Consider the following 24,025-nt stretch of genomic DNA (forward strand, 5'->3'; position numbering starts at 1 on the left):
GCAGTGCTATAGCATCAGTCAACAGGATAAGGAACACGAAAAACCCAAGATAAAAAAGATGACCACGCGAGCGCCGCCGAAATCCCCGCAGCTGGCTCAAGCCCACCAAAGGGCTAGACTGACTAATACTAATCCTAGCGGTCTTGGGAGCTGGGAGCTGCTGCGAATGCGACGCTGCAATCGTTCGCTCCACAGCACGAGTCGGAGTCGGGGAGATAGGCGTCGACTGGGCTGGCTAGCTGTGCTGATATGGTACCGAGAAACTACCCACCCAACAACATACATACACCACACATCAAGTAAGCGACAACGATAAGACTCCTTCGAACATCCTGCCCGATAGCCATGCGCGCAGCGCGTGTAACAATCGCGAGCCAGACCCTGGCGATACCGACCACGCGAAAGCGCATGTCACCGATCAACTAGCCGGACAATGCGTCATCTCCGTAATCGGGTGTGTTTGCCGTTCTTGTGGGGTCGACCACCGCCAGCCCAATCGGCCCCAGTGGGCCACTTGGTCAACGCCCAGCCAGCAACAGCTCCGAGCAAAAGGCCGTTCTTCGTATCTTTTGTGGAGGGAGGAAAGTGGACAGGCTGGGGCCGCCCCCCGGGGTGGGACACACGACACGTTTATCACGATTGCGATACTGAAGTGATGGCGTACATGATAGGATAGAGTATGATGATATATAATAGTACAATTGTGTTTCGAAACCCGAGAAATGGGCTCGGGATGCGAGACTAATGCATTTACTCCTTCTAATGCAGGAACACCTGTATGCCGCGCCCGAATCCTTCATGACAACCATGCTGTTCATCCCTGACATGTGCGTCCTGATAACGGTCATCTATCTCCGTTTCCCATATCTTGATCGTTTCCCGTAATGTTTTTACTTGGCCATGACATCGACATAGCGTCCACCCTTCTTCTTCTTACCCGCGGGGCCCTTCCTCGCTTGAGGTGCGCCGAGCAAATCGTCAATACTACTAGCATTGCTCATACCAGTGCCCGGTCGTGATGGCGGTCCGGATGCAGCACCGAAGCTGGGTCTAGCCAGCGTAGGTGGCTTGGGTCCAGCGAAACCCTCTTCGTCGGATTCTGGGATGCCGGGTGTAGAGGCGCGGGAGCCTGCTACACCCATTGGCGGCGGCAGCGACGACGAGCGGGGGTTGGAGGTAGGTGGACGCAGTGCACCTGCGCCGGGAGGACCCATAGGCGGTGTGGGTGCGGCGCTACCTGAGGCACTTCGAGCTCCGCCGCCGGGAGGTCCAGCACGTGGAGGTGGTGGTGTTGCAGCGGGCTTACCCGTGTCTGCCGCGCCGCCCTTCTTGTTTACCCACTTGCCAAGATCTGTATCGTAGTAGAAACTGCTCTCTTCTCCAAGCTTGGCCTTGATGGGACCAGGACCGGCGTTGGGATCTTTCTTAAACCACCCAGACAGCCATCCTCCCTTCTTTGCTGCTGTGGCTTCTTTGTCGCGTTGAGCGTCTGCTTCGGCGGCTTTGCGGAATGCCTCATCTGCCTTTTTGTCTGCGTCTGATTTGGAGCTGCTGCCTCCACTAATCTTCAAGGCCGAGGCGCGGGCAGCGAGGTCGTCATCGTCGTCAAGATCCATGAAAGACTTCTTCTTTGATATCTGCTTGTCTTCTTCCTTGTCATCCTCATCCGGATTGTACGGCTGGTACGCAGGAGGCTCAAAGGTGGATGACGACGGTCCATATCGATCGTAGGTGAGCTCGTTTGCTGTCGGCTCATCTGAGTTCGCTTGAGGCTGATAGCCACCAAATGCAGGGGCCAGGGAAGGCTCTCCGACAGGTGGTGTGGGCATATAAGGACTACCGAAAGATGGTTGAGCTGGGCTGTACTCCGGGCGAAGGGGTGAGTACGACTGTGCCTTGGCTGCCGTGCGCGCACTCGGTGGGCTCAGCTGATTTTGAGTTGGGCTGTACACGTTTGACGTGGGTGTCATAGGCGTGTATGTGTCGGATACTGCTCGCACGCCGAAGCTGTCGTTCGATTCCATTGATGGTCGACCTTGAGGCTCATAACGAGATCGTTGCTGCTCTGAAGACGACCTTGGCGCGTACGCGTTCGATGGTGCATACCTTGAGTTGCCGGGGGCAGGTGGTTGCGTTGGAGCGCCATAGCCAGACATTGCGCCATAGAGATCCGTGCTCGATTGTGAAGGCGTGAGGGATGGGCTATTACCAGCGATCTTAGCGAAAGGTCCGTCCGGCCCACCAGACTTGTTGGCTGTGTTGTCCTCGTCGTCTCCTGCAATGAAGCTGTTGAACTTTGATAGAAGCGAGCTTCCAACCTTGTCCATGCTAGGCTTCGAGATCCACGATGACGATCCATCCTTCGGAGACTGCGACAGTCGCTTGCTCAGATCGTCGAGACTGGCGATGAAAGCAGCGTTGTAATATAGCGAGACTTGAGTTGTAGCCTTCATTGCCGCTGCAATGGCGTCGCAATATGCCTGGGCGTCGGTCCGGTACCCATTCTCGGCGAGTTGATACGCATGTGCAAGTTTGTAGTTTTGCAAATGAGGAATGACATACGAGCCGCTCGGAGATGACAGCGATAGCGCGAACTCGTATACCTCGGTCAGCAATATTGGCTCCATCTCGACACCCATTTCCAGGGGGTTGAGACGATGGTCAGCGCTGATGAGAACAAGATCGGCCTGCGGGTCATCGGTTCCACTGACTTTGAGAACCGAACGCGCGATGATGAAACAAACATGTGCAGCTTCAATGCGACCGTATTGAGCCAAAAGCCTTCCAAGCGAGAGTAGCGCAGATGCGTCACCTTCACTGCGGTTGTTTAGAATCAGCGCAACTGTCTCACGCCACTTGTCTAGACCCTGGAGTGCGTTCTGGGTTGCGCCAACACCGTCAGCGCTCACCATCTGGAACCCGGCACGAGCCGAAGCAGGTACCAGTTCGTCAATACAGTCTTCGTGGTTGCCAGCAAAGACTTCGTACAATACAGCCAGCGCCTGGTTGTTGCGTCCGGCCTTCTTGACTTCTTTCCGAACGAATTCTTGGACAACCTGCTTCCATATGTCCTTGCTGAGAGTAGAAGACAGCAGCATCGCATGTCCCCATAAGCGCTGGTCGACAGCATGCCAGACAGCCTTCTCGCGATCACCCTTGACAAGCATGCCCTGCAAATCTTCAACAGCACGGGGATCGATGGGCTCTGCCTGCAGGTTGGAGGTGTTAGACCTTGAACGTCCGACAATGTCCGCTGCTGTCGAGTATGAACCGGCTTCGTCAGATGTTTCGTCACCTGGAGGTAGTAGCAGCTTCTTGACAGCGGCTTCTGCAGGAGTACCCTCCAATTTGCCATCGTTATCGACCAGTGCTTGCATGAGTTTCCAGAGGAGAATGCGATCATCCACACGCTTCAGCTCGTCTTCGCTCATAGTGTGTTCGAGTCCTGGCTCCTTAGACTGGGTCTCAAGCGCTTCGACTTTACGGCCAAGCCATGCTGACACATCCTTCTTCTTGCCCTTGGCCTTGAGGGGACCAGGGAACTTGGCAACGTCTTCTGGCAGAGGGAGAACCTCCTTGACACTCTGGATGCGAATCTCACCAGGGCTACTCTTCATCATCGGCGCAGATCCGCCACCTCCGTACCGAGGAATCTGCTTAGGGAAGCTCGTCACAACATTGCCCCCTAGGCCCCATGTGAACACAGGATGACCCTTCCATCTTTCGAGTGGGTCTGCCGAGCGCTCGTCTTCGGGGACAATGAAGTCGTAGTTCACTGACGCCTGTCGACGATGGGGAATGACGTTGACCGAGCTTGAAGTAGTAGGACGGCCGCCGTAGACTGCCGACGAAGGCATCATACTGTATGCAGGCTGCTTCATAGTAGCTGTTGGAGACTGTGAGTGGGAGCGTTGTGGGACGGCTGGCTGGGCTGGTTGGTATCTTGGTGCGTAGCCGTCAGTCTTCCGTGGTGAGCCGACTGCTGACGAAGGTGTACTCCTTAGAGGTGGCGTCTCTGACCGTCCAGTAGGCGGCCTCGAACTCAGAATTGGCTCCTGCTCTTCAATCTCGCTAACCTCACCCAGTGGGCTTCTGAATGGTGGACGGGGCATTCCATCAGCCGATTGCGTGACCTGATGGTTTGGAGGATATTGAGCATTGTTTTCGGGGGCTTGTTCCTGCTGATGAGGCATGCTATGAAAGGCTAGCGGGCTGGAAGTACGGGGCGCGAAAGGCTGTGAAGGAGTCCGGGTCAAGTTGTTATGCGGCTCGGACTGATAACGAGCATGAGGCTGTCCTGGCGGAGGCGCGGGCGAGTATCGCGGGTTCGCCGCTGGTGCACTTGGGGGTGCAGGAGAGTACCGTGAGTTGGCAGCTGGTCCTGACGGAGGTGGAGCGGGAGAGTATCTGCTCGTGGAAGGAGGCGCTTGCACTGGCTGAGGAACGGGAAGACTGTTTGTTCGCGCAGGTACCGATGGCTGAGTAGGGAACATGGCCAACTGTTCTGGTTGCCTGAACGGAGGAGGAGTAGCGACTTTGGCAGCATCTGGGATGAACTCATTCCGTAAGGACGAGGTTGAAGCGGTGCGCTCCTTTGGAGGAAGTTGCGGGGGAGGATGGCTGACTGGAGGTTGAACAGGCATATTCGGTTGCGGGGTGTAGCGTCCAGATGGGCGAGGCTTGGAAGTAACAGGCAGTTCGGCGAAGAAATCACTCGATGGTGATTTTGCTGTGACCGCGGGTTTTGGAGGTGCAGCCGGTGGTGGCATGCCGGTCATCTGAGACCGCATGGAGTGGCCTGATGAGGGTGGAGACAGACTAGCAACTGACATGCTCGACGACAATGGCGGCCGCGGAGGCCCCGCGTTCGAAGACCTACTGCTAGTTCGCGGGGGTGGTGGAGTTGGCTGTACAGCAGACACTGTTGTTCGAGGAGCTGGTCGCTTTCGGGTGGTTACGATGTCTTCCGGCAGATCATATGGCGAGGCATAACCTCCTTTCGACTTGTCTACGAAACTTTGCGCTGAACTCGCCATTGGTGGTCGAGGTGGTTGCTGCTGCTGTTGCTGTTGGAAAGCCATATTCCGTCCAAAGCCATCATAAGCTGGTGCCACCGCGGGCTGCGACTGAGGGGCATATGGGTTCGCTGCCGGGGCAAGTGCGGGTGCGACTGCAGGAGTTTGAGGAGCATATCGGCTTGCAGTTCCTGAAGGAGCGGCTTGCGTGGGTTGCTGTGCGGGTGCTGGCGCTTCATCATCGAGGAAGCCTTCGTCGTCGCTCAACTCGATGACGGGTGCTTCTTCTTGGTCAGGCAAGAAGTCGTCGTCCAGGTCAAGATCCAGATCCCACTCGTTCTTTTCGGGAGCTTTTGTTTCGGCCTGTACCACATGTGCGCCAGGACTTTGGTCTACCGCCTGCGCAGGTTCGATCTGCTGGCTCGCGCCTAAACCAAAGAAGTCTTCCTGCTCTTCCGAATTACCCCAGTCGATGTCGGCTCCGGTATTCCCGCCTACTGTGGTATTTCCGATAGTGTCGTCTCCGACAGTCGTACCAACAGCCTCCGCCACGGGTGTCTCCAGAGGAGGTTCTTGTGGTTTCCCACCAAGATCGAAGGGGTCGTCGCCGGACGCGCCCCATTCATCGGCCTCCGTGTCTGCTACCAAGGGCACTTTGACACTATCCGTCATAGCATCCTCCAGAGCTGTAGTCTCTCCTTGGTGCTCGTAATTCTCCTCGGGATGCTGTTCGGGTTCCACCTCTTCTTCTGAACTTTCCTCTGAGCTTTCTTCCCGTTGTATCTGCGCTGCAGGTCGCGAGTCTTCGCTCTCATCTTCGGAGTCAGAGTCTTCCTCTTCACTTGATTCGGCTTTTGCTGGTGTCGCTTGTGATTCGGTAACATTGAGTGCCTGCGTGGCACTAACTAGATCTTCATCGTCGGCACCGTCTGCTCCACCCTCCAGGGGCTCGAGAGGTTGAGGTGCTTCTGCGCTTGGTGGCGCTTGTATTGTGTCGTCGCGCGCAGTAGACTCGTCGGTCTCTGCTTCTTCGGGCGCGGGCTTGGCTGCCTGTACTGGTGCGAGTGGTGCAGCTACTGCAGGTCTTGAAGGAGTCTCCTCGTCCTCGCTCTCTTCTTCTGATTCTTCATCATCGTCCTCCTCATCCGCCTCCTCACTGTCATCCTCTTCCTCGTCGTCTTCTTCTGACGACTCTGGTTTGGTTTGTGCGAACTGATTCGTGGGTTTCGCGCTAGGTGGTGCACTCGATTCCTTCTCGTTGCGCAGTGCGGGATTCCATGATGCGTTCGAGGCTGTGGAGGGGGTGGGAGGCGCGCCACCGTAGGCGTAGGAAAAGTTGGGGCCGTCTTCGTCCATTATGGAATAATTAGGTAATTCAAAGGGTATCTACAAGTACTGCACAGGCAGTCAGCACTGGAATTGGGGGTCTGTGGCCAGAGGGTTGGGCCTCGGTCGGGGTGGTGAAGCGAGGTCTGACATGCCACGGTAGACGCCTCGTGGGACAAAATATGCAAACCGAGGAGAATTATGCAGGAGAGAGGAGTTTGTGTAGACGCAAGTGCATATGACTGAGCGTGAAAGGAAGTCGCAACGGTGACTTGAACGCGACCCGTAAGAGGCGTAATCGCCATCCCTTTCTACGTCAGAGACGGAGAACATGGCTACGTACCTCTAGAGAAGCAGAAGAGCATGGGCTCTGCGTGTCGCACAACTGCGAAAGACGCGATCTTCGTCCAGGAAGGCAGCGAGAATCAAATATCGGAGGCGATCCCCGGGCGCATCGTAGGTAATCTGGCAGGAAGGGTGGGAAAGCGATCTGGCCAGCTGTTCCTGCGCCCAAGGTTGGACATTGAAACGGCCCGCCGCGGCAACCCTGTCCTCGAGCCACAGCCCTGCGCCTGCGCCACACAGCCCAGAGTGACGCGACGTCGAGACACATATTGATGGACTCTACAATTCACATACCGCCCTTCCCTCTGCGACGCCTAACATTCTCAGGGCATACGTCATATACCATCGACACGGCCCAAACAGCGCTCGGCCGCCGAAACAAAACGTCGAGTCGCCCAGACAGCCCATTCAGACACCCCCGAAACGCCGCGGACCCCCGAAGGCAACCCTCGCAGCCATAACCACACCCAGCCCGTCGCACATGAGGCGGAACTAGCCAGCACCCTCTTCGTCCGCCCATGAGCCATGGCCGCTCCCCACCAGTACCACCAGCCGAATGCGCCAGACGACGACTCGGACCTAGAGCTCGACCTAGAGGAGCTGGACCCTCTGGCCTCTCGCTCCCAGTCCGCCGCTACACCACCACGGCGCCAGTCCAAGGAGCAACGGCGGCCATACCATGAGCTGGGCGCGAGGATACCGCTGCGGAATCTCAGAGTTGGCAGGCTGCGCGCGAGCAAGAAGAAGGAAGAGCCGGAAGAGGACGACCTAAGAGGGCTGCTGGACGACGATGAAGGGTCCAAGAGAGACTCTGCTGGCAGTTATGGCCAGTCGGGCGACGACGACTCGCCGCTCTTGCCTGAACAGCACACACCACGGAGAAGACGGCAACCACCACCGAGCGCTCTTTCCCGTCTGGGCTCCAACATGCGCCTGCCCAGCTTCCTATCACGCCAGAACAACGCACCCATACAGTTAGGCGACGACGCAGGAGAGTCGGATGCCGACGAGGAGCACGATCCGACCACCCAGCGCACCATCTTCGTCGGCCAGCTTCAGACCTCGAGATTCCCCGCGAACGCCGTGTCGAATGCCAAGTACACCCCGTGGAGTTTCCTTCCACGCACCCTCTACAATGAGTTCTCCTTCTTCATCAACATGTACTTTCTGCTCGTCGCCCTATCGCAGGTTATACCCGTCCTCCGAATCGGCTACCTGTCGACATACATCGCACCGCTGGCATTCGTCTTAACGATAACACTGAGTAAAGAGGCTATGGACGATATTGCTCGACGGCGGAGAGATGCAGAAGCAAACTCGGAGGGTTACACCGTTTTGAAGTTTGAGGAGAACAGCCTCGGGAACGGCGTCGCGCCCGGAAAGAACTCGCAGAGGAAGAAGCGCCTGAGGAAGCAGCCCAAGGACGAGGGTCGGTTGGCAGAGATTGACGACGAGGAGCAGCGACTTTCGGGCAAGGGCTTGGCGACATGCACCTACTGGGAAGTCGTGAAACCCTCTCGGAGCCTCAGGGTTGGAGACGTTGTGAAACTCGGCAAGGACCAGCGAGTGCCTGCCGACATGGTGCTCCTCAAGAGCTACTCCAGCGAGAATGCAGCACCTATTGAAGATGACACCAAGGCGGAAAGTTCATCGGCTGCGCTTATTGATGGCATCGACACTGGCGGCACGGCTAAGGTTGACAGTGCCACAGCATCTGGGACCTCGGGAGAAGCCTTCATCCGAACAGATCAGTTGGACGGTGAAACCGACTGGAAGCTGCGCTTGACTTCGCCACTTACACAGAATCTGGATATTGGCGAGTACACCCGGCTCCGCGTCGTGGCCGGCAAACCGGACAAGAAGGTCAATGAATTCTACGGAACCGTTGAACTGCCGCCCAAGACGCAACGACATTATGACCCTCATGATAACGAAGAAACGTCATCCCCCGACGAAGTGCAGTCGGCACCCTTGAGCATCGACAACACCATCTGGGCGAATACTGTCGTTGCATCAAGCTGCAGTCTACTGGCTGTGGTCGTATACACCGGCCCACAAACTCGTCAAGCGCTTTCTACATCGCCTTCAAGATCCAAGACTGGTCTGCTTGAATTAGAGATAAACTCTCTGACCAAGTGGCTATGTATCTTCACCCTCTCGCTCTCTTTCATCCTAGTGGCACTCGCGCGATTCCAGGTCATCGAAGGCCGGCAATGGTGGGCCTCAATGCTGAGATTCCTTATTCTGTTCTCCACTATTGTCCCAGTAGGTCTGCGTGTCAATCTCGATATGGGCAAGTCGGTCTATGCATGGTTCATACAGCATGATGAAAGCATCAAAGGCACTATCGTTCGGACTAGCACAATACCAGAAGACTTAGGTCGCATTGAGTACCTGTTGAGCGACAAAACAGGTACTCTGACACAGAATGGTATGTTCAACCAAGTATTAATCCCGACACTACTAACAGTACGTAGAGATGGTCATGAAGAAGATTCACGTCGGCACAGTCTCCTACGCAAACGAGGCTATGGACGAGGTATCATCATACGTTCACCAGTGCTTCACACCACCCGCCGGAGAAGCCCCATCGCTTGTCACGCCTTCTTCTGCATACATCGCACCTCTCACCTCAGCCACTCGTACGCGACGAGAGATTGGATCCCGGGTCCGCGATGTTGTGCTAGCCCTAGCCCTCTGCCATAACGTAACGCCGACAACGGAAGAAGAGAATGGGGAGACCGTGACTACATACCAAGCCTCATCTCCCGATGAGATTGCCATTGTCAGATGGACCGAGGCTGTTGGCTTGAAGCTCTTGTCTCGTGACCGCGAATCCATGACCCTCCTATCGTGCGACAGCGGGAATACTGTCGTGAAAGTGCGCATCCTGAATGTCTTTCCATTCACATCAGAAGGCAAGCGCATGGGTATCGTTGTGAAGTTTTATCAGGGTCCGGCATCATCACCTACTGATGATGGTAGCGAGATATGGTTCTACCAGAAGGGTGCCGACACTGTCATGACCTCCATTGTTGCCGCGAACGACTGGCTCGACGAAGAGACAGCCAACATGGCCCGGGAAGGTCTCCGAACACTGGTCGTCGGCCGCAAGAAGCTCTCCGCGCAGATCTACCAAGACTTCTCCACCAAGCATGCGCAGGCCTCGCTTGCCCTCAACAACCGTGATGCCGCCGTCGCCAACGTCGTAAAGGAGTATCTAGAGAACGACCTGGAACTTCTCGGTGTCACCGGTGTCGAAGACAAGCTACAAAAAGACGTCAAACCCTCCCTCGAACTCCTCCGCAACGCAGGTATCAAAATCTGGATGTTAACAGGCGACAAGGTAGAAACAGCCCGCTGCGTAGCCGTCTCCTCCAAACTCGTAGCCCGCGGCCAATATGTCCACACCATCGCCAAGCTAAAGCGCAAAGACCTCGCCTCTTCCTCCCTCGACTTCCTCCGCGGAAAACTAGACGCCTGCCTCCTCATCGACGGCGAATCACTCGCGCTATTCCTCCAACACTTCCGCCAAGAATTCATCACCGTCGCCGTGCAACTCCCCACTGTCGTAGCCTGCCGGTGCTCACCCACCCAAAAGGCCGACGTCGCACGCCTCATCCGCGAGTTCACGAAGAAGCGCGTATGCTGCATCGGCGACGGCGGCAACGACGTCTCCATGATCCAAGCCGCAGACGTAGGCGTCGGCATCGTAGGAAAAGAGGGCCGCCAAGCCTCTCTCGCAGCCGACTTCTCCATCGAGCAATTCTGCTACCTCGTCAAACTGCTGGTCTGGCACGGCCGCAACAGCTACAAGCGCTCCGCCAAACTGAGTCAATTCGTCATCCACCGCGGTCTCATCATCAGCATCTGCCAAACCGTCTTCTCCATCGCCAGCAGCTTTGAGCCCAACGCTCTATACAAAGACTTCTTGCTCGTCGGCTACAGCACGATCTACACCATGATGCCTGTTTTCTCTCTCGTGCTCGATCGCGATGTCGATGAGAGCGTCGCGAACCTCTACCCGGAACTGTACGCTGAACTCAAAACAGGACGTAGTCTGAGTTACAAATCTTTCTTCATATGGGTCGCGGTTTCTGTTTACCAGGGCTCCATTATACAAGGTCTCTCTCAACTCCTCATCGGCGTGGGTACATCCACAACACCGCCTGCGGCACCTGACCCCACCTTCCTCAAGATGGTCAGCGTCAGTTTCTCCGTGCTTATCGTGAATGAGCTTGTTATGGTGGCTATGGAGGTGACGACGTGGCACTGGATCATGATTGCTAGTATTGTGGGTACGGCGGTGATTTACTTTGGCTCCGTGCCGTTTTTGACGGGGTATTTTGATCTTGAGTACGTGGGCAGTGTGGCATTTTGGTGGAAGTTTGCGGTTATTGCAGCGATTAGTCTTGTGCCGCCTTATGCGGTTAAGTTGTTGAGGAGGACGCTTAAGCCGCCGAGTTATCGCAAGGTGCAGGGTGTGTAGGTGTACGCATAGCAGGAGTTTGGGTCTGGGGATGAGGAGAATTCATTGTTATCCTTCATTGCCTGCTTTTTGATGTGTTACATATATTGGGCTTCTTGATGGTGCTGCTATCTGCTTCGTTGGTCGGCCCGTCCAATAGGTCAAGTCATGTCTTCATCCCATTCGAGTCCGCCAATATTGTCCCGCAGTCTGATGCATCTCGCGTACAAGATATCTCCATCTTCCGCACTCCCTAAGCAATCTTTCGCAGAGTCCCCGATCCGTTCTTCTTCGCCCTCGGAACCCACAGGTCCTTCCTGAATCCCCACTCGACCTTGCGAATGCCGTCAGCCTCCACATGTATGACGCCAGAATCTAAGAGCCAAGTCATATTACCCCGCTCATTGGGGTGGAACATCTGGGGAAACATCTGTTGGTGGGACACCTGTGGTGGTCCTGCGTCGGAGACCTTCCAGACGTGTTGTAGATGTCGTCCGACAGATTCACAGATTCGAAGAAGGTCAGAGGAACGAGGGTGAGAATGGAAATGGAGGCGCTTGAGACCAGTGAACAGCTCGAGAAGTTTGCCCTTGTAAGAACCCCCCGGAAGTCCTTGACTGGGGACTACCGTGAGCACGAGGTACGCAATCTTCTTGATGACGCTGGGACGCAGTAAGATAACCAAAAAACGCACTTTCTTCTCCTCAAGACACACCGGGATGCTGATACCTGGTCCTCCGCGGTCGTCGTTGTCGACGAGGAATCGGGAGGAGAGGAAGAGGACGTCCTGCGAGAAGTTTATGTACACGCTGAAGGTGGTCGTGTACTTCGTCTTACATCTGCTCTGGCAACGTGCGTTGACCTGGTTCAGAACAAAAGCGTTAGTATAACGAAGCTCAAGGTAGTGATTTTGAACGAGCACTTACAGTAACCCACTCTCCACCACCGGCTTTGGCAGCTTCACATCGCGCTTCGCGATTGACTTCGAAAAGCGTTGGGTAACGACGCGACACGGCGATGGCGATTGACGTTGTCGTTGGGTTGTAGCTATGAAGCTCGATGATGCGTTCGCGGCCATTGAGATCGTCGTAGTCGTCCTCGAGGGCAACGTGCCAGATACGCACGCGCAGTTCCGCGGGCAGGTCGGAGAAGAGATGGAATGCAGTCGCCATGGTTGCGTTCAAGCGTAGACTCGAAAGAAGTTGTAAAGCACAGTTTGGAAAGACTGAAGATCTTCCTGGAGCTGTGGTGAGGGAGGTGGGGATCTCAAGGTAAGAGCAAACGGAAAGTCTGGGCTTGGCGCTCACGGCTGCCTACAACAGTGCGCTATGACGCAGGCACGTGGCAGAGATATCGTTTGAGGAAGGAGGGACGAGGCTTTTCACCGCGAAGCATTCGTTTATGGTGAAAAAAAGCGAGTCAGTTCCGGACGGTGGAGTTAAGGGACATTACTATTATTACGATACCAACAAAGCTCACAGAGCGTGAGAAGCAAACAAAGTCGACCTGCCGACTTTCTGATCTTATCGAATACAGCTATCATCTAGACTTTACCTAGTATGAACTCGTCTGTACCCCAGAACAACAGCTTGCGACTTCATTTGTGGGTTAGCTCTCAACCGCGAGGGTGCGTCTTGCTGGGTAACCGTAGCATCATTGATGTAGAAGACGTGATCAGGACCACGTGCGCTCGCTACCCAATGTCCGGAATTAAGATATCGTCCACAGTGAGACAGCACACTGCTCAGTCGATACTTGAGCGACGGTGGATTGCCGCCGACGGTTTGGTATTGAGCAAGATCCAGGTATTCGTTGAGAACTACAGGATTGAAGTTCTTGGCTCCTTGGTGGACAATACTGAGCTTGATGCGGAGGTACTCGGGCGACCCTTCGATGTGTATAGATTCGGTGAACGGCTGGAGCATGTTACAGGTACCGCAAGGGAGATTGCCCAAAGGCGATGGCGTGAAGTGTCGATGCATGGCATCTGTGACGCTATCTCTGGTACCCGGAGGGAGAATAGCGACGTTATTGAACCCGATACCGTCAACGTTGGTACCTGCAGGCAACGTCCGGGCAGCACCGCATGCACAAGTTCGGTTCAGATCGAGCTGAAGAATGAAGAGTGCTTCATAGCGAGTTCTCCATTCGGTATTAACTGCGAGACTACGTTTGTTAGCACAAGCCGGTCTGGTATCTTTCAGGCATCTTACGTGTGGTCCACAGATTCAAGGCATGCCGTTAGTAATCGCGTTTGCATTTCCTCTGGATCTTGTTGCGCGTTACCTGTACCCGCTCCAGGCGTAAACATACGCAATGCTTCGTCTACATCGTGCACCGCATCTAGCAGTGCATCATTAAAGCGCAGTGGCCTGGGATGACCAGTAGCATTGATATCTTGACTACCCCAATATAATTGCGCTAGAGCCTTGACTGCGCAAGCGGGGCAGTCTTCTAGATCTTCTGGTTGATCTTCGTCTTTCTTTTTCTTCGAAATATCGCTTTTACCCAGCGTCAAGCCCTGTGCTAGTTGCGCTTGAATAGCGGCAACAGGACGACAAGGGAAAGCAGTCGTACTACCTTGCGTACTGTTGTGTGAGATGATCCACTGAAGGAACTTTGGCAGATGCAATAGCGCTTGCAAACCGCTCAGGCGAAAACAGGTGTTACCATTTCGCCCCAAGCCTCTGCTTCTCCTGTTTTGCCGCGTGATAAGCCATTCGTTCCGAATTCGTCTAGCTACAGTATTCTTGACTACTTGTCTTGGATGTGGTGCCGCTGGTGCCGCTGGCACCACTGCTGCCGGTATCGGGATACCGCGCAGATTGTAGCCAGTGTGGCGAGCTCCAGCCCTCGTGCGGTGTGCATAAGCCATGAAGCGTGAGGGAAACTTTGAGATGCGGGCGATCGTTCACTTTGGTCACTGTCGGTGATGATGTGACTTTGGAAAACAAGACACGCGACAGACTAAGGATCGTCCATGTTATACAGCTTGGTCCACAAAGGGGACAATCGTCGGAACGAATGGCTTTGTCGAACTACCTCCATATCTCCGACAACAAAGACATTGTCCAGTAGAGCAGAACGCTGAGCGTGACCCAGCCAGATCTCGCAGGCCACTTTACAGGTTTGTTGATGCGACATGGTTATCCTCAGTAGTCACTGCTGAAGTCGCTTTTCTGAAGCGCTGCAACAATGATGCCATAGATCCCGAGCGCCAACTGCCTAGGTAGAGAGCAGACGGAGAAGCAAGATGACACGCTTTGAAGCAACTTCACGTCTAGTCGTATGCTTTTCGACTTTAAGGAGTGCCATCGTCGAGAGAACTGCGCTTGGGACATTGGCACCCCATCAGCAATTTCGATGACCACTTCACGAACAAGAAATCCTTCTTTCCTACCCAAGAGCTTCTTTCCTACCCGCGGTTATCGTGATCTTCCACATGGATGTAATGCATGCTTTGCTTCCATTGGATTGATGTCGGCTCTTACTCCAAGCAGCGCCTCGGCATGTAAAATTTCGGTGAGTGCATTTTGCAAGTCTCTTGATGCGCTGTCGATATCTGCCATGGTCCAAATGCTGCACCCCGGAAACGTCTTCGCGTCATGTCGGCTCCAGACTCTGAAAAATCTCCTTTCAACACGTGGATTCGTGGAAATCCCCAAACCCGCGGATTCTCTTCTAGCTCGTCGACTAGAAGTCGGAGGGCGTCCGCCATCTGTACATGCCCTAATGGAAGCGTCTAGCGCTCTTCGGAGGCTTGCCGTCTTAGTCGTGGTCGTGAAAGCGGCCTCGCGTTCATTGGGTCGCTGTCGGGAACAATGCGCGTCAGCAAACAGAGGACGCGCTGACGCATATGCAGAACAGTCAGAAGACCTCAGAACGCTGTCCGGCCCGCACCTTAATTGACTTGGGCGGTACTAAAGTACCGGAATGCGGGGACGGCGGATCGTGATGGTGACGCTAAGCCGCAATCCCGAGGCACATCAGCTCGCTTACGCCGCCACCCTCATTTCGACCCTGCGACTTCCTTCATTTCCCCTGAGCCTTCCCACCCTCTAGTCTGCCCTAGAGCCAATACGCCAAACAAGTGCAGCGGCCAATACTACTGCGTCCATGGCAAAGTCGGAGGTCTAGTATTCCGCAGCTTCCTGATCGGGGCCCTTGACCGTTTTCTGTACCCCACCGATGTGTTTCAAACGTCCACGAGGCACACTGGACGCCTCTAACTCGGTCCGAGAGATCGCCACGAGTACTATGATCACCCAGGTACACTTCTTTCAGTGGATTCATGACGGTCCGGAGCATCACCATCGTTCTCTGTGCGGCTTCTAACCATACTTCGGCTTCTTAGCATCTTCGACTACCGCAGAGAGGCGCAGAAGTCTACCACGAGGTCGTGTAAGCCTTACTCGGGATTAAGGCAACTTTGTGGGGTAGCCTGAGGGACACTGGGTGGCCTTGTGATACCCACGCGTGGCACGTCTATAAATCCAGCGGCCGACCTCATCCAAAACGAAAGCATCACAGCCTCGCAACTTCAAGCATCCGCTCAGAAAAGCATCGAGCTGATCAAGATGTTGTTCTCCAACCTCATCACCACTGCTCTCTTGGGCTTCACTTCCCTCGTTTCAGCGGCCGACACGAGCGCCTGGAAGTCTCGCAGCATCTACTTCGTTCTCACTGACCGTGTTGCCCGCAGCAGCAGCGACACTGGAGGCGCATCATGCAGCAACCTTGGCAACTACTGTGGCGGAACTTTCAAGGGACTTGAGTCCAAGATCGACTACATCAAGGGCCTAGGATTCGATGCTATCTGGATCACTCCGGTCGTTTCAAGTACGGTTCGCTCGTCAACATTGGACTTTATGTGTATTAACAACAATCGTAGACAAGGCTGCTGGATACCATGGCTACTGGGCTGAGGACCTGTATTCCATCAACTCAAACTACGGTACTGCTGCCGATCTGAAGAGCCTAGTTAGCACCGCTCATGCAAAGGTACGACTAAGTCAGGCAACATTAAATTTATACATCCACTAATCCGGTACAGGGCGTCTATGTCATGGTCGATGTCGTTGCCAATCACATGGGACCAGGTGCGATCACGAACAACCGCCCTTCGCCACTGAACCAAGCTTCTTCATACCATTCCGCCTGCGACATCAACTACAGCAACCAAGGTAGCGTCGAGCAGTGCCAGATTGCTGGTCTCCCTGACCTCAACACTCAATCGTCCGAGATCCGCAGCGTCATGAACACTTGGGTTTCTTGGCTCGTCAAGGAGTACAGCTTCGATGGCGTTCGCATCGATACCGTCAAGCACGTCGAGAAAGACTTCTGGCCCGGATTCTCTTCTGCGACGGGAGTTTACAGCATCGGCGAAGTGTTCGATGGCAGCCCAACTTACCTTGCCGAGTACGCCAAGCTCATGCCTGGTCTTCTGAACTACGCGGTCTACTACCCTATGAACAACTTCTACCAACAGAAGGGCTCATCCCAGGCGCTCGTAGACATGATGAACACCGTCAGCAACACCTTCCCCGACCCATCTGCTCTCGGTACCTTTTTGGACAACCACGACAACAAGCGCTGGCTCAACGTGAAGAACGATCAGACCCTGCTCAAGAACGCCCTGGCTTACGTCATCCTTGCACGAGGTATTCCCATCCTCTACTACGGTACCGAACAAGGATACGCTGGCGGTGACGACCCAGCCAACCGAGAGGACCTATGGCGAAGCGGCTTCAACACCAACGCGAACCTCTACCAGGCCATCAAGAAGTTGACTGCCGCGAGGAAGTCTGCAGGAGGTCTTGCCGCTGATGACCATGTTCACTTGTATGTAGCGGACAACGCCTACGCCTGGAGCCGTGCAGGCGGTAACCTTATCGTTCTTACTACGAATGCCGGAAGCACTTCCAACCAGCAGCATTGCTTCAACACCCAAAAGGCCAACGGAAAATGGACAAACGTCTACGGAAACGGAGCCGCGGTGACCGCCGACGGCAGCGGTAGGATATGTGTAACCGTCAGCAATGGTGAGCCCATCGTCCTTACTGCTGGCTCCGCTACGCCCACCACTGGTACCACCCTTACCACAAAGACTGCCACTGCTACATCGACCGCATGCCCGACAGCTGTCTCGGTCTCCTTCACACACCGCATCACCACCGTTCCTGGTGACACAATCAAAATCACCGGTAACACCGCGCAGCTCGGCAACTGGACGCCAGCTAAAGGTCTCACTCTTTCGGCAAACAGCTACACCTCTAGCAACCCCGTCTGGACCATTACAATCCCATTCGCGGCTGGTTCATCAATTCAGTACAAGTTCGTGAAGATCAGCAGTGGCGGAACAGTCACTTGGGAGAGTGACCCGAACAGAAGCTACACCGTACCCAAATGCCAAGCGAGCGCTAGTCTGAGCAGCTCGTGGCAGTAAGTTAAGTATACATAGTATCTCTTTCTTTCGGAGGAGAATGGAAAGGGCTAGTAAATAAGAGCCGTGGTAGTACACGCATTGCTTTCTATCATCAGCATCGTTTCATCTCCCAATTTCTACAGAGTGACTATTTTGCCTGATACATGACGTCATTCAACAACTCCTCTGGTAATGGTAGGAAGGGTTTCGCGCTCAGTGGACATACCTAGGAAGCACCTTCTTACCTTCTCTTCATCAGAAGCATGTCGCTTACATGTACTGCCACCACCTTCACTGAATTCGCGATGGGCGATGCAGAACACTCTGGTATTGGAAGAGCGACAGTCGTTCATCTATGGCAAGTTTTTCACTTGCGTCTCTTGCCGCCTGGCTAACCAGATTCCTCTAGTATATACTTGTGCTTCCCTCCACCGCAATATCACCCTCGCGCTCTACATCACCCACTCGTCACGCTCTTCCAAGCCCTTTTCAACTGTCGGCAACACTACCTAGGTAGTTAGCCAAGTCCCGCTACCATCAATACAACCGAGTACTCAAGCATGGGCTGTGGATCCGAACACTACACGCGCTGGAATCGCGTCAGCTTCAAGCATCTCCTCCTACAACATAGGCTAAATAGCATTGTCTCAAGATGGCCCAGCCGGCTACAGCAACATAGGAACCGCCTACATCGCATTAAGGTTTCGGTCGCAAAGCGGAAGGCCCAACGCGCACATGACCTCAAGGTACTGATAATGCGGCGCAGAGTCCGTGCGTGGAAAGTCGCTGTCAGTCAACTCTGGAAGCAGTCTCGCGTTCTAAGACGCCAATACACTGCGGACCGAGACTCTGTCACACCGGAAGACTGGGATCAGCTATTTGAGAAATCTCCTGGCAAGTTGCGCGCCATTTATCAAAAGCCTCATCACAAAGAGAAGTGGCCGAAGGAAGTTCCCTACTTGAACATGATAGCGCTGGCAAACTACAAGGCGAAGCGGTACCGGCAAGCGCATCGGCCACAAGCCGTTCCGAACTTAAACCTTACGGCGGTAAGGGACCTGCAAGAGAAGCTTTGGCCACGAGTGGGGTGGCCGAAAGAAGACCCGTATTCCAACAACGAGGCACGCGTGGAGTACTGCGAGAAACATTGGCCGCGAGTCAACTTGCCCAGGAGCGTGCAATATCTTGACCTCGCAGCGCGTCTTCCCTACGGGGAGGGTCTTCCATCCGCGAAATGGGTTGAGGGCGTGCCGCATGTAGACTACGTCGCGCTCGCTGCCCACATCGGGAAACCAAAAGCAGAAGCCGAGAAGGTAAGGCGAACATCAGGCTCTGGTGCACCGCCATCGCGAGAAACAAGCTGTCACGCTTTACAATCAACAATGTCTCGAAAAGAACGAATGCATACATTGCCCAGGCCCCAATTCGATGATCGCTTCCATGTTGAACTCTTCAAGAAGCGCCAGCAAGATGCAAAGTACCAAGCCGAAGTCGCCATGAACGACGTTGCCATCAAAACTCTGAAGCAGTTCATCAGGCAGCTTGATCAAGTCAAAGTTCTTCTTGAGCAGAGCCGGAAAAATCCTCGTAGCGTTACGGTGAAACAGTGGCAAGATGCCGCAGAAGGTATAGATATCCTTGACACTAATATTGAAGCTGCGCAGCGAATGGAATTCTCGAGGAGACTTGAGGTAGGTGAGATTCCTGTGGGTACAGGAGGACAGGGGCTTGTAAAGGGGTTCGAGAAGATGCGGAGAGAGTGGTCTGGGAGGTAACGTGTGGATGGTTACTGTCGGTCTCTCAGAGGCATCCACGTGTGAGCTGTCAGACCAATGGTTGGCATTGGTTGCTCGATTATAGCACAGGGTCTGGGGTACTACGTCATCGTCTTGTATCAAGTTGACAGCGACCAGGTCGCCGGTGAAACTTAATACGATTTGCCGGCTTGGTTCTACGTAGCTTAATTTATCTGAAGAAAAAACATGCGGAGATATCTGGTCAGGCTGACTTCTTCAACACGTGAATTCGCGATAGCATCACCAAATAAACGCGCTAACATGGCTAGGAAACAGGCCAAGAGAAGATCATGGTCGTTTCAGGATAAACGGCGTGTTTTTTGTGATTGTGATAAACAGACGGATCGTGCTAAGAACGATAACAGCTATGCTAACAAACATACAAACGAGTTTTGAGCGCTTAGTCGGCTTGAAGCCGGTACGAAGGCTGGCATACCTCTGCAGTAGCATGATGCTTCAGTATAACGATCTTCGAAGATGGAATGCGGCTCAATTTTCGGAGCTGATCCTAACCAGGAATAGTTAGTCACGGGCATTCGGCATCCTCCGTAAGCTTATGCCAAGAACAGTGCGCAATCCACGGCTTGCTTGAGTAAGTTACCCGCGTGACCTGTCCTCTGGGGTACGACGTCCCAGCTCCCACGGATCGCGATCGGGAATCTAAGCGGTCCCAAGCGGTCACTGCGGCACGGGAAACGGCTGCGAAGTAATCTATCTCCAGTGAACAGACACCACGGTGCGCCTGAACGATGAGAACGTGTTGATGAGTACCCGGGAAACAATATAGGCAAGGAACGCATTCTGAAACTGGTTCCCTACAGGGACTCGCATCACATACGATCCTTCCAAGGTTGAGTATGTCTGCCTGCGCAACGGCAACCTCCTTAGCCAAGCTACCTGGGTACCTCACTAATCAGCCTCATGCGTGCGTCTTCACGCTTAGAACCGGGCAAGCCTCATGAGTGCCGCCGAACAAGCGGAGACGAGTATTGAGGCTCTGATGATGTCGTGTTCAGGAATCGCACCGAATGGCTCGTTTTCACGCCATATCTGCAAGGCACACGGACGATCCCTCTCCTTGGCCACACTCCATCGCATGTATCCTCACGCTTGGAGCCAAGGAGTACATGAAAACAATTCACCGGGCGGTCTCAGAAACATGAGGCTTTAGCAAGATAGCAACGAGGATGGCCCGAATAAGATATCTGTATATGGCCCTTGGGTGGTGATCAGCGCAACACTTTGGATATATAAGAGGTTGAGAAGTACTCCTCAATATCCTCATCACGATCATCAAGTCTTCAATCATCACTACAACAGCCTCTTACAATCCACCCGATTTCACTCGCTGAATCACCAACCAACCCTCTTTCAAAATGAAGTTCCAACTCGCTACCGCTCTCCTCGCTGGCACTGCCGCCGCCGTCCCTACCTGGCCTCACCCTCACCCTCACAAGACCAACTGGACTGCCCCCGCTGTTCCTGAGCTCGACAAGCGCGTTGTCGACCCCGTCTCCATCGCCATCATCGGAGGTGTTGTCTCTGGTATTGTCGGTGTTTCCGGCACTGCTGCCCTCAACATCGCTAAGGATGCCATTGACTGGAACGCTGTAAGCCACAACCCTTACAAATCATATCCAGTTCTCAGACTAACTTTCTCACTCCTCAGGCCCGTGAGGCTTTCACCCAGGCCACTGTCGCCGAGATGATCAAGCGCGCCGGCCCCGGCGAGGCTGCCGTCTGCTACAACAAGGGCTACGAGGTCACCAAGCCCAACCAGATGCGCGAGCTCTCTTCCGTCCGCTTCAAGTCCGGTGTCCTCAACACCGACTACGACTGCTTCCTCATGTCCGGCCCCGACAACTCCTTCTACAGCCGCGGTGACGGTGGCTACATCAACGTAAGTCACAGCCATGACATATTTCCTCATATATCCCTATGCTAATACCAAAATAGCTTGCCATTCAGTCTCCCTCCAACTGCAAGTTCGACAGCGCTACCTCCGACCTTTACTGCGCATAGACGATTCTATCGAATCATTAAGTCATCTTTACGACTGACCCCGGGATGGATGGATATGGATCACAAGAGTGCTATGTAGTTACCTTCTTACCTTTCTCATACTGTACACATCAATTTGCGAACGTCGCCTGTACATAATTCGAATTCACTTTTTTACTTTGATAGCTTGTCCCTCAAATGACTGAGAGCTACCATTTGAGAGAGCAGTCCTAACAACGGTTCTGTTGCTACTAGAGAATGACATGGGAACGCAATAGCTGCGTTGTATCGTGTGATTGTGACAAAAGTATATGAGCCCCCATCAAGGTTTCCCAGTGAATGTAAGTCTTGCTGTTATTACATACGATGGAAAATCTACTAGACGTAAGCTCGAACATTAAGATCATGCATTTGTTCGCTTCCTGACGAGCTCCATTTGGGAATATTGGGAACGAGAAGAGATTATCAACTCATACCGTCAGACATAGATGATCAAGATCATGTTGGGGGACTAGGCCGAGAAATGGTCAAGACTGCATACACACATATGGGGATGTCAAATATGTTACAACTATTAGCAGTATCTATGGGTTTCGCAAGCACTGATACGGAATTACCTAGTTAGTTTGCTAAAGTTAAAGATTAGGGCGTCATAGTCGACCGAGGTAGAGCACTAACTCACTGCATCACAGAAGCCGTTAAGAAAAGGACGTGTTTGCATAGCTTGAACTGCCGAGAACATTCTCGACATGAGAAAATGCCTCAAGCACCATCGAGACGGGTTGCGGAGAAGATACGTGAAGTGGAAATTGTGTGTAGCTGAGCCACCTAGAACGTAACTCGATGAAGAAGATAGGATCCAGAATCGACTCGTTGCGCGAAATATGAATGCGCAACTTTGGGTTTTACAATAAGAAGACTATGGATCCGAAGAAAAGATAGGTACAATGAAGCAGCCAAATATAGTAATGCCCCTCTGCCAGTGTCCACCAAAAGTGTAACAATGAGATGTACAGAATCTTGGTTTTACTAACTTCTGATCGAAAGCGAAGTAGTAACAATGCGGCAAGGCTACCGCAGCAGCATACAATCTGGAGTAGAAGTGTAGCGGATAACATTTAGAGTACTATCTAAAATGAAGACATACACATTCTGCTTTATATAATCTCATACTGTCACGGTCATATCACCGTGTCTCGCGACTGCTGTAGTCAAGTGAACACCTTAAAGTGAGATGATTAGTACTTTCACATTGAAGAACAATGCCAGCCAGCGTCCAGCCTCCATACTCAAGAATCTCTACCTATTCCGGTTGGCACAGGAACATAGGTAATCGTACCACAGCGTCTTCACAAACAACGGCACCCCACATTGTAGCCTGAATCCACGAATGATGTTGACACGTACTTGATCTGTGTTGATTATTCGCAATGCTCGAAGCACATCAGATCAGCAACCAGCCTCAGCCTCGCTGTGTACTGCTCTATTCCCGTCGCCGTCAACACTGCGACACGCTCAAAGCAGGAGATCGCCATCGCTTATGCATGTCCACACCCATCATAGCGCAGCCTCAATCACCACCCGAAGCGAAACCACCTCGGCGAAGTATCTGGCTCGGCATGGCGATGCTCGAATCGAGTGATTACTATGACCGTCAGCCCGCTTGGGTGCCGAGGTGAAGTTTCCCGGTTATCTCCAGACGGATAAGGTGATCAACCTAGCAAGTTGCCACGAAGGAGCGGCCCAGTCCGCGCGGTACCGTTCAGGATATCGTTGCACGGAAGCGCGGTATTGCCAAGAGTAGTTTAGGTAGTGCATGTCATCTAAGCCGTTTGTCGCCTGCAAGTACCGGACAAGTGGTTGTAGTGCTGAGTCGTGAGGTAGAGAGAAAAGGTGTGGACCGTTCGAGCTGAAGAACCCAGCTCGGCATTCCATTACCACCAACCATAATGTCGCACTCTGCACCCCAAACAATCCAGTTGCAGCACCTCCTACGCGTCTCGTCAACAGCTCAAACGTCTCATACGTGCGGTGCCGCCGACAAGCAGCATTCCAGCTCTCCACAAAACACCATTACCAACCGTTCGCTGCGTGCAACACCAAATTGGCAACGCGCCCTTACCCAAAGCAGCAATCGAGGATGCAATAGATTCGTTAAAGGATTCCGGAAGTAAGACGATCCGGATACGAAACAGGATAAAAATGTTTAGTTTTACCGTTTTGGCCCTGTTGGAAGGATTCGTGTGGCGCAGGGCGCGGGAGATCATGAGGTAGTTGGGACGCAACTTGGTTCGCTGGACGGGCGGATGCAAACCGACCATGTCTTCTTGCCCAACTGACTCGGAAGAAGCGGACATGCAGCAGGAGGCTGAAGGATTTTCTGCGTCGCGACAAGAATTGGGGGCGTGGAAAATGTGGATTGTGACGCGCTGTCGCTTGCAGGCGCCCATTGTTAACTTTGCCTTGTCTCAATATGACGACGTAGAGGCCCAAAGCACGAGGCTAAGGCTGGAAAACAGGCCATTTTCGCTTAAGACGGTTGTTCTAGAAGCAGACGCACGACACACGAAAAGGTTTAGGGTCCTGCATCATCGAGAGGGAGAAAGAAAAAACGCATCAAAATACGGCAGCAACGCAACAGCCCAAAGCA

General features: G+C 53.6%; 6 protein-coding genes across 6 annotated transcripts; 4 read left to right on the forward strand and 2 right to left on the reverse strand.

Moving 5' to 3' along the window:
- Nucleotides 1-890: 890 nt before the first annotated feature.
- On the reverse strand, nucleotides 891-6,371 carry J4E92_006167 (uncharacterized protein; the record flags this gene model as incomplete). The annotated part of the gene is made up of 1 exon (XM_051497538.1): nucleotides 891-6,371. The coding sequence occupies one exon, from the start codon at nucleotides 6,369-6,371 to the stop codon at nucleotides 891-893; it is 5,481 nt and encodes a 1,826-aa protein (XP_051352185.1).
- An 840-nt stretch (nucleotides 6,372-7,211) lies between these two features.
- J4E92_006168 (uncharacterized protein) lies at nucleotides 7,212-11,175 on the forward strand (the record flags this gene model as incomplete). The annotated part of the gene is made up of 2 exons (XM_051497539.1): nucleotides 7,212-9,117; nucleotides 9,164-11,175. 2 exons carry the CDS (start codon nucleotides 7,212-7,214, stop codon nucleotides 11,173-11,175), a joined length of 3,918 nt encoding a protein of 1,305 aa, XP_051352186.1.
- A 232-nt stretch (nucleotides 11,176-11,407) lies between these two features.
- On the reverse strand, nucleotides 11,408-12,326 carry J4E92_006169 (uncharacterized protein; the record flags this gene model as incomplete). The annotated part of the gene is made up of 2 exons (XM_051497540.1): nucleotides 11,408-12,016; nucleotides 12,081-12,326. 2 exons carry the CDS (start codon nucleotides 12,324-12,326, stop codon nucleotides 11,408-11,410), a joined length of 855 nt encoding a protein of 284 aa, XP_051352187.1.
- A 3,405-nt stretch (nucleotides 12,327-15,731) lies between these two features.
- J4E92_006170 (uncharacterized protein) lies at nucleotides 15,732-17,599 on the forward strand (the record flags this gene model as incomplete). Its single annotated transcript, XM_051497541.1, has 3 exons — nucleotides 15,732-15,993; nucleotides 16,046-16,155; nucleotides 16,208-17,599. The coding sequence occupies 3 exons, from the start codon at nucleotides 15,732-15,734 to the stop codon at nucleotides 17,597-17,599; spliced, it is 1,764 nt and encodes a 587-aa protein (XP_051352188.1).
- Nucleotides 17,600-18,333: 734 nt separating this feature from the next.
- J4E92_006171 (uncharacterized protein) lies at nucleotides 18,334-19,353 on the forward strand (the record flags this gene model as incomplete). The annotated part of the gene is made up of 1 exon (XM_051497542.1): nucleotides 18,334-19,353. One exon carries the CDS (start codon nucleotides 18,334-18,336, stop codon nucleotides 19,351-19,353), a length of 1,020 nt encoding a protein of 339 aa, XP_051352189.1.
- A 1,397-nt stretch (nucleotides 19,354-20,750) lies between these two features.
- Nucleotides 20,751-21,396, forward strand: J4E92_006172 (uncharacterized protein; the record flags this gene model as incomplete). Its single annotated transcript, XM_051497543.1, has 3 exons — nucleotides 20,751-20,984; nucleotides 21,044-21,274; nucleotides 21,331-21,396. 3 exons carry the CDS (start codon nucleotides 20,751-20,753, stop codon nucleotides 21,394-21,396), a joined length of 531 nt encoding a protein of 176 aa, XP_051352190.1.
- Nucleotides 21,397-24,025: the final 2,629 nt, after the last annotated feature.

Source organism: Alternaria infectoria (genome assembly GCF_024043175.1).
Source record: "Alternaria infectoria strain BMP 0036 chromosome Unknown scaffold_9, whole genome shotgun sequence".
NCBI lineage: Eukaryota > Fungi > Ascomycota > Dothideomycetes > Pleosporales > Pleosporaceae > Alternaria > Alternaria infectoria.